A 9,010-nucleotide genomic window follows, 5' to 3' on the forward strand; every position below is an offset into this window, starting at 1 on the left:
TTTCCTTCCAGCTTGATTATTGCAGAGCGCTCAGTGGGGTGGTATGAAACACCTGTACTAGGGTGCTTCTCCATGAGCTGAAGCTGCTTCGGAAGCCTTTTGAGTAATTTAGTCTTCTGACTGGTAGAGCAGTTATAAGTATATAGTCCATGTGAATACTTAGTTTGTCCTTTCCTCATCTTAGGACTCTTATACGTACTTTTGAGATTTAGTGGGGCTTGTGATCTGCTTTATACTTAGGGACAGCATAAGCAAAAATAAGGCAAAGCTTATTTTTTACAAGGGTAAATGAAGGGAAAGTCACATCCATTGGAATGATAGGGCACGGGGATGCTTTGGTATCTCTTCTGGATGGACAACATGTCTCCAAGAGCTTTCAGTGTAAATCAGCGCTTTCTGATTTCATGTGCTATGCTACTTATTGTGTGCGTATGTGGTTTTTGTTGCATCTACTTTATAGCTATGTTAATATTTTTATATTGACTTCATATTACTTTAAGCAGAATTTGAGTTGAAAAACCTTTGAGAAGGTTAAAAAATAAGTGTTTTCTTGCAGTGGGAGATGGAAGAATGGGATACGCAGAAGAAGCTCCCTATGATGCAATTCATGTAGGAGCTGCAGCACCAGTTGTGCCCCAAGCAGTAAGCCATTTATGTCTTGTGTGTGTTATTCATTTATCTCTTAGCTGTAAAAAACATTTTATATACTTACATACGTAAAATACTTCAGAGAGTTGTACTGCTGGGAGTATCAGTGGGTAGGATGCTGTTAGTGTATGGTCTATATTGGATTTCTGGCTGGTTTGCAGGAAGATGCATGTTCTGATAACTTTCCTGTAGACATATTTTAAATTGTCAGGTGTATAAATCCGTGCTACAACAATGGAATATTTTCCTTAATAAATTGTTTTTGTCATAATTGAGTGATAAAATTTAAATATTTGTTTACCAGGTTCTGAGACATTGGGCCTGTTGGAAAAAATAACGTGCTCAGCTGGAAATGCAGAGCACATTTCTTTTACCAGCTTCTGGGAACTCCTGAACAGCTGTAATTAACCACCTTCTTAATTATAAAAACAAAAAAGTTTCCAGGCAATTCTCTCACGTACTGTGTTTCATATCACTTATCTTACTCACATTCATATAGAATTACAACCCGATTATTTTACCTTATTTTGGAATTAGATGGAATGACTGTGAATGTGTTTTGCAATGTTAATTTTGCCACGTTGTCACATTTCTCTCATTTTCGGTGTTTTTTATTAATTGAAGTTGTCATCTACTGCATAATAGCAGATCAACAAAATGTGGCAAAGCTGTCGATGTAATGTAACCAATGTTGGATCCAGCTTCTCTAAGCGGCTGGTTACATTCTAATTTCTGTGTTGTGTTCTAGCTTATAGATCAGTTAAAACCTGGCGGAAGATTGATATTACCAGTTGGTCCTGCAGGGGGAAACCAGATGCTTGAACAGTATGACAAACTAGAAGATGGCAGTGTCAAAATGAAGCCTCTGATGGGAGTGATATATGTGCCTTTAACAGATAAAGAGAAGCAGTGGTCCAGGTGGAAGTGATTTTCTGTTCCACTTACTTCTTCCACACACACGCAAGGTGAAAGGGTGTGAATTTTAAGCAGATAGACTGCAAGGCCTGCGTTTGCTGCTGTCATTGCTTTCTGCTGCTCCATACCATGAAAAGTGACTCAGTTTGCATTACTACGTCACCAAAAGGAGGTTATGCTAAGTTTAAGTTAAATTAAAAGCAGAAAAAAATATTGCATGGGTTGCACTTTGTCTCTTTTGAACTCATTTTTCTTTAGTTTTGGTGTGTTGAAGTTACTTTTTTCTTTTTAGTTTTTTAGAATAGAATATTTTCTACATTTGAACTTCTTTCAATGAACTTTCTATAAGCAACTCGCCAAATAGGGTAAAGTGTGAAATACTTAAGAATAAATATAGTGTAAGTTAGTGGTAATTAGCTGTTCATTTTTTATTTCTCTGACATGGCACAAGTTAAGAGAAAGCTGTGTGAAATCCTTAGGGGGCAGTATAGATTATCTTCTTAACGCCTTTTCCTCAGCCTCTAAGTAGTACAAAGTGAAGAAGCTAATCCCTTCTTTTGTGTAGTGTAAATGTATTCGAGTAGTGTTCAGAACGTTTTCTCAGGCTTGTTAATAAGTCTGTCACCTGTCTCTGGGGATACGTTTGAGTTCTACAACACAGCAAGCTCTGAAGGACTTTCTAGGGATAGTAGGCCTTCCAGCGAGTTGAGCTGAATGAGCAGAAACACAGGCATAGCACAGCTGTCAGCTTAAACCACACTAGGCGTTTGTATGGCAGTGAACAAAGCAGCAGTCCTGTTTTGCTTCCTGCCAGAAAACACTTGTGAATGTGTTATCTGTTTTAATGAAGTGCACAGATCTGTGCTGAGCTCTGAAAACAGCCTTTGAGCTTTGTATCCCTTATTTATTATTTTTTTATAGATATTCTCTGGTTTAGCTTATGATTTGGATACACGAACACTTCAACTTTAAGTTACCAAAATGTCCATAAATAAGTACAAATAAAGCAGTTTGTATTACTGCTGCTTGCCAAAACCTCATTTTAGTGTTTGTTGGATCACCGTATAGTGCCCGTGTACAAATTAGTGTTAGAACATGAGTTCTAAATGAGTTACTGCTTAGATCAGCTACTGGGAAACATGAGTGCTATTCAGACTTTCTGTATATTATGCAAATTAATACTTTATCTTTGAATCTTAGCAGTGTTGTGTCAGCATGGTACTCAGGGATTTCTTGCCACAGTGTAAGGATTTGAAAGTCTCATTTTGTGATTACTTTCCTCCTCTGACAAATGTGACTGACTTTATTCAAATCTGGAGTTTAGGCTTTGAAAAAGAAGAATATTCTTCTTGAGCTATCTTTTTTTTTTCCAGAGACTTTTAAAGCATTTTTCTGCTTTTCCATTTGACCTAATTGTAGTAGCAGTTGTTTTTCATAGCACCAATGGGTGTTTTTGTAAATAGTGTTTCTTGAAGGATTTCTGGAATGCGTGGCTATCCCATACTGCTAATAATGATATAGTGTATTTAGGTCCTTAGAATTCTACAGTCTTCGTATCTCATGTGCACAGTTCTGTATTCGGTTTTCTCTGCTAGTGCAGGAAGAGGTAATGAGTTCTTTGGATTTCATTCAGTCCTGGATATTGATTGTTTTGTTGTTCATTAGTTTGACTTCAATTTTGTCCTCCAGATTTTTTAAAAATGTCTTTGATCTGTTCTGAGATATTTCAGGATTTATTTTATTAAGTGTAAAAAATACATTGGTGTTATCAGAACAGATAAACTTGGCCTGAAGTATGGCCTTATAGTGGCACAGAGGCTTTTCTTCTGATGTATCTTTAATTTGCTTCAGACTTGGAAATCTCTGTGAAAAGACATCTCTGAAGTGCAGTTATTATAATCTCTCTGTTCTTAAATTGAAGAAAACTCCCGTTCCCTTCCTGAGGATAACTGCCATTGTATTATAGACTTTAAAGGAGGTGGTTATCTGTCTTTATTCTTTTTGCTGCTGCTTTTCCTGACTGGTTAGACCAAAGCATTGGTCAGCCAACTGCTGCTAAGGAATCTCCTAATAAGAATTCAGTATTTGTTATCTCTGCTCCCATCAAAGAAAAAAGAGATGTGGTGGTTTTTTTTCTGGATTTCTTAGATTTCAGTTTATCTTTCCTAAATTGTTGAAGAGCTGTGAGTGGAGATCAGTGAAAGACTCAGTTACTCTTCTGAAAGAACTTATTTAGACCTCTCTGTAATAAAAAGCTGTAGTATAAGAGAGGCTCCTGTGGCTGTAAATCCCAAATTAACTGGATATGAATGGTATATAATATATATATATTTAAGAGAACCTCAAGAATCCATTATGCTTAGCTCAGTTCTCTCAGTTAACATCACATCAAGAGGTTTCATTCCTAAAGCAGGGAACATTTTCATGATGTTCAGAATCGGTGTTCTTACACAAAAGTCATAGCTTGATAGCTTCTCGTTCATACAGTTGAGGCTAAGATCAATTGATACTATTTTGCAATGTGTATTTCAGTCTGCTAGCTATTTGCATTAGGTGAAAAGCTGAGAATGGTTTTCTTTAACATGTATGTACATGCATACACATATATAATAGTGCACGCATGAGCTCAGTTTCTCATAACTGTAGAAAATAAGCACTGCATACTTTTAACACAGAGATGATGGATTGTTTTGGGCTGGCATGCTGTTGTTGGATTCAGAAGTAGTGAAGCCTGGGTGAAAAGTCTTGTGAGGGAGGCCAATCCCCTTACTACCAGTGTATGCTTGAACAAACAGGATATGAAAATATCTATTTTGAACGTAACATCTAAGATGTACTTATCCATTTTTGTCAGGAACAGCTTAAAGCAACGGAAGATACCAGCAGTTAACACGCTGGCATATCAATATAGCTCATTTGATTTCTAAGTACAAATACCATTTTGTTAAAGAAAAAACCTTCAAATACATTAAGTTATCTGGCCAAGACTTTGCCAAAATTTGTAGATGAGTGATGTGCCATCTTTAATACTTCCAGAGTAAGTATGGAGTTTCTCTTAGGCTTTCAATTTTTTGAAGGTCTAGCTTGGGTGTGACGGATCCACAAGTGTTTGTCAAAGTGAAAGACCAGGCTTCTGCAAAGCTGTGAGAGTATGTGGTAGGATTCAGGATGCAAATCGTGTCAGCTATGAGGCACGTTGAGATTAAACCAGCAGTAACAGTAGTCATTATTTACATATTTTTTTTGATGTAAATATCAACAGGTGGCACAGCTCCTGGAAACATTAAGGAAGAATGGAATAATTGGCTGAGAGTCACCTGCACTGCATTTTAAACTCTGTATCAGAGGTTCATTTATTTCATCTGTTTAAAGCAAACAAATACCTACTCTGTGAAACATGCAAACACAGAGACCTTTCAAACATTTGGCTGTAAACAGATGTTATCTTACTGCTGCCAAGATTTGTCCTCCCTTTTGCTTTTTTCTGCTTTTTCAATTCCTGTGACACTCTGAAGCTGTATTATCTGTACCTGCGCTATAGAAGGCAGTGCAAAGTGCAAAGAATGCAAATATTTTTCTAACAAATCATAAGATTTGTATTCCAGCTGCATTAGATAGAACTGGTTGCGGAAGCCTTATCAGTTGCTTTTAAAATGATGTGCATGTTGCCATTCCACGCTCTGTGATTTGTGAACCAGTAACGCCTTTGTAATTTCAAAGCTTTTGCTTGTGTGCACGTAGCACTATATCTTTTGTGGGTTAGTTTGCATGATAGCTGGAAATACTGATGTGTAGTGAGCCAGCAATCACATTAGTGAAGTTTTTGTTAACTCAAACATTAGCTTTGGCTAATGAGAGCGATGCACTTACCAAAAGAAAAAGTGCAGTAAATTCAGTTTATAGATTGCTTGTGCCTTATGGGTGAGTGAGGGGGGAAAAAAGCAAACACTCCTGATTAAATTTTCCAACATTCATAGCGTCAGTGCACAGCTTTCAGATTTGATGGACATCTGGCATTAAAGTTAATGCTTTGGAAATATTTACACAAATCACTGATGTAAGATAATTTCACTGTTGGAATATGGGTTCTATGGGTTCCCTGATTCAGTGTGTTTTATAGGATGTGTAGGAACAAAAGCCTGCATTTTCCTGTGTCCTCACAATGCTTTAGAGACTTCTTGAAGCATCCTTTCTCCTACCTGAATTTCCTTCTGATGTAACAACTCCCTTTCCAAATCATACACTATGATTTCGTGTGTAAGTCCTTCAGGAGCTAGTAGAGTTCCTCTGAGAAAGAAATAAAATAGTTGATGCAGACTTCGTGATGTTGATGTGAGGTAGATGGACTGGATGATCTTTCGAGCTCCCTTCCAATACCTGACATTCTGAATTCCCAGCTGTTTTGGGAGACTGTAACTGCAGTTCAACATGTCTTTTTGGCAGCTACCATGAGTGGTTTTTGCCAATACTCTGTCTAGTAAGCTGGCTCAGTTTCTTGCCAGCATGGAGCCAGTGGAGGCTGGATGACAGGCAGCCGTGTTACTGTAAAAAGTTACCGATTTTGGTGGTGTGGGAGACATTCACTTGAGTAAATGATCCATTTGCAGTAGAGGAGGGACTTGTATTTCGCAATAGGTCACATGACTGAGACAATATGGGATTGCTGTTGCCTTTCCTTTTTGATTAAATGCTTGAAGAGATTTTTGAAATGTTGCCTATTTGCTTGAGCCCTTAAATGTGTTCTGATGCAGCAACCAGACTTTTCAGATGTCATTTTGAGAGGGACTGAAAGCATAACTGCGTGTGTTTTCTTTCTGCAGGGATGAATTGTAAAAGCTACATCATCTTGACCCAAACATAGTGTTACAGTGGACTGCTCATCTCCAGTTCTAAAAGCTTTTTGAAAACCAACAGCATTGCAGCTTGTTTTGGACTTCGTTATACCGTTGTTATCAGCATGGAAAAGCGTGGTGTTTGTTTTATTTTTTTAGATGCTCAAGGCAAATCTGATAAAGACATGGTGGAAAGTTTTATGTGGGCACTGTTTTGTTTAACATGCCTTTATTTTACTTCCATCTGTTCAAAGTGAATTTCTGCAGATGAACTGCGGATGAAGATCTATAGCTTGTGAACTCTAATTTTGATGGGGGTACTTGAACACTCACTTCTCTTGGCTCCTGTGTCCCTTGGTAAAACTGCTTCTGTGCACCTTATGACACTACATAGGCAATACCAGGTTTTCTGTGTTCCAATGTCTGCTAGATGCTACTAAAAGGAGATGAACTTCTTTTTTAAGCTTTTGACATGGTGTCATAGACTAGCATGTAGTAGATACAATCAGCTGCTTTATTACCTTAAAACCAGGCATTTGTATATATTGAATTTCAAAACATCAAAGGTGGCTGCTCTTACTAAACATTGCTGTTTGAGTTGGGCATAAAAGACGTGGTTTTCCCATTCCTTCTAAAATTAACTAATGAAGACTTGAAACTCTGTTTTGGCTTACAGCTTACTGCTGTTACGGTAAACATAGATTTACCTCCAGAAACACGATGCGAGCTGCATCCCAGTCACTGGGATGATAAAGCTAAAAGCAGGAGGGAGATTGTGCTTATGTGGAGGACTACGATCGGTATGTGGCAGACATACAGATCTTTGCATTATTTAAAAATAGGAGACAGATCAATGTCTAGTCTGGTTCAAAGCGCAAGGTGCTTTTGACAAGGCCACGTGCTGAATGAATCTTCTCTCTTTTTTTTCTGACTATGGGCACTCTGGAAAAATTCCATTCTTAGGAAAAGCAAACTATTGTGATACAAGGGAAACTCGATACACGTAGAATGAGTAGTGAATCCTGGACTCTTAGCTACAGTTGTTCAATTTTCATATAGAAGAACAGTTGGAAGGCTATAAATCTTTTTTTCTGCCCCAAGTTTTCCGTTTTGGTATAGGAAAACACAACGCAGTACAGCAAATTGAGCTGCTCTGGAAAAGTGGAGAAGCATGTCTTATTCCTCTTGCTCAGATCTGAGCAACTGGGAAATTTTGTAGGCAGCATGTCATTATTTCCTTTTTAACGATGAAAAAGGATTATAGAATAAAATAATCAGTGTAAACACAGCCATCGTGATCACTGCAAAATGCATTTGGATGTCTGTGGCAGCACAGCGATATTTTGTGATAGGATTAATCACTGAAAGCACAAAGGTTAAAAAATTCAAAGGCCTCTGGATCTGAAAGAGGTAACGTTTAAAATAACCTTCCCTTCGAAGGCCGGCACAGTCCCGTTCCTGTGTGAAAGCGACATATCAGTTCACGTAGATGTTTGGAAGTCAATGTACCACCTCCTGATCTGAGCGCAGCCTGGGAGCACACACACGAGGATTAGCCTTATAAAGGAATTACTACAGCGTGTATTCTAGAAAACACAGTTCAGAAAAACCCATCTGCGTCTGACGAATTTGTACTAACCCACAATCAACTGTGAATCTAGTTGTTGGTGTTGAAGTGAACTATCTTAAATGATGCATGCTAATGTTCAGCCTTTTGGTCACTGTATCATTCGGTTTGAGTTCAGCTTTATTTACATCATCTCACTAATTTAATCAATCGAAGGAAAGACGAGAGCTCAGCTGTCTCCAAATTCTTGTCTCTGGACGCAGTGTAACAAGCTAGCCTAAGGCAGGAGAGGTGACAGAGCTGAGACCTGGCAACAGCTCTGTGGGGAGAATGCTTCAGGGACCAAGGCTGCGACGAGGCACCTGTTCTGCAGAAGGAATTGGTGGCAGTCGGGGTGCTTTGGGCAGGGCGGAGCATGCAGGGGCAGCATTTAGGAACTGGGGAATGAAGACCCCTCCGTGGTGGAGCAATGGTTCTGAAGTACGAGCTTCTGGGAGAAGAGGACAAGTTGATGTGCTGAAGAGTTGAAGAGCTTGAATAAATGCTGTGTGAAATGTCTGAATTGCTACTTTGCCAAATAAATTGAGAGGAAGCTGTATTTAAATGTCTGCGTTTATTTCTTTATTTCTAAAAATCTTTTCATGGGACTTCACACATCCAAAAAGAAAGCAAGCCTATATAAGAAATGCTGAATGACCAGAAACGTGTCCATTTTTAGCTAGTTAATGTGCTGCAGCACGTGGCAGCAGTTCCCGAGTCTGGTGTGTAAGTGCAGTTGTATGGTGCTTATTGGAGTTTCTTGCAGCGGACACCAGTGTGCTCAGAGAGCACGTGAGCGGGTTCTCACCAGGCCTGTGAGTTCTGTGTGTGTGCACTGTTGTTTCTGCCCGCCTTTTGTGGCTGAGGGCAGCTGCCTGGGCCTCCCAATTGTAGGGTTCTGGGCTTTTCTTTCTAAATACAGAGCTGCTAGGTGGTTATGGACATCGCTGATCCAATGCAGCTGTGGGGAACAACATGGCTGAAGAAAGTTGTCCTGAATTTAAGTATT

At 38.9% G+C, this 9,010-nt stretch overlaps 1 protein-coding gene across 2 annotated transcripts in view; it reads left to right on the forward strand.

Annotated features, from left to right (window-relative positions):
* Positions 1-8,560, forward strand: part of PCMT1 (protein-L-isoaspartate (D-aspartate) O-methyltransferase) — a 34,081-nt gene extending 25,521 nt beyond the window's left edge. The window contains exons 6-8 of one of the 2 annotated variants that reach the window (NM_001031525.2): positions 557-642; positions 1,397-1,566; positions 6,384-8,560. In NM_001031525.2, the coding sequence (NP_001026696.1) occupies positions 557-642; positions 1,397-1,566; positions 6,384-6,396 (269 nt within the window). In that variant the 3' untranslated portion in view covers positions 6,397-8,560. Of the gene's footprint in view, positions 1-556; positions 643-1,396; positions 1,777-6,383 lie in introns of those variants that run through there. The other variant, XM_046938992.1, reaches the window with a different exon arrangement.
* Positions 8,561-9,010: the final 450 nt, after the last annotated feature.

Source organism: Gallus gallus, chromosome 3 (assembly GCF_016699485.2).
Source record: "Gallus gallus isolate bGalGal1 chromosome 3, bGalGal1.mat.broiler.GRCg7b, whole genome shotgun sequence".
NCBI lineage: Eukaryota > Metazoa > Chordata > Aves > Galliformes > Phasianidae > Gallus > Gallus gallus.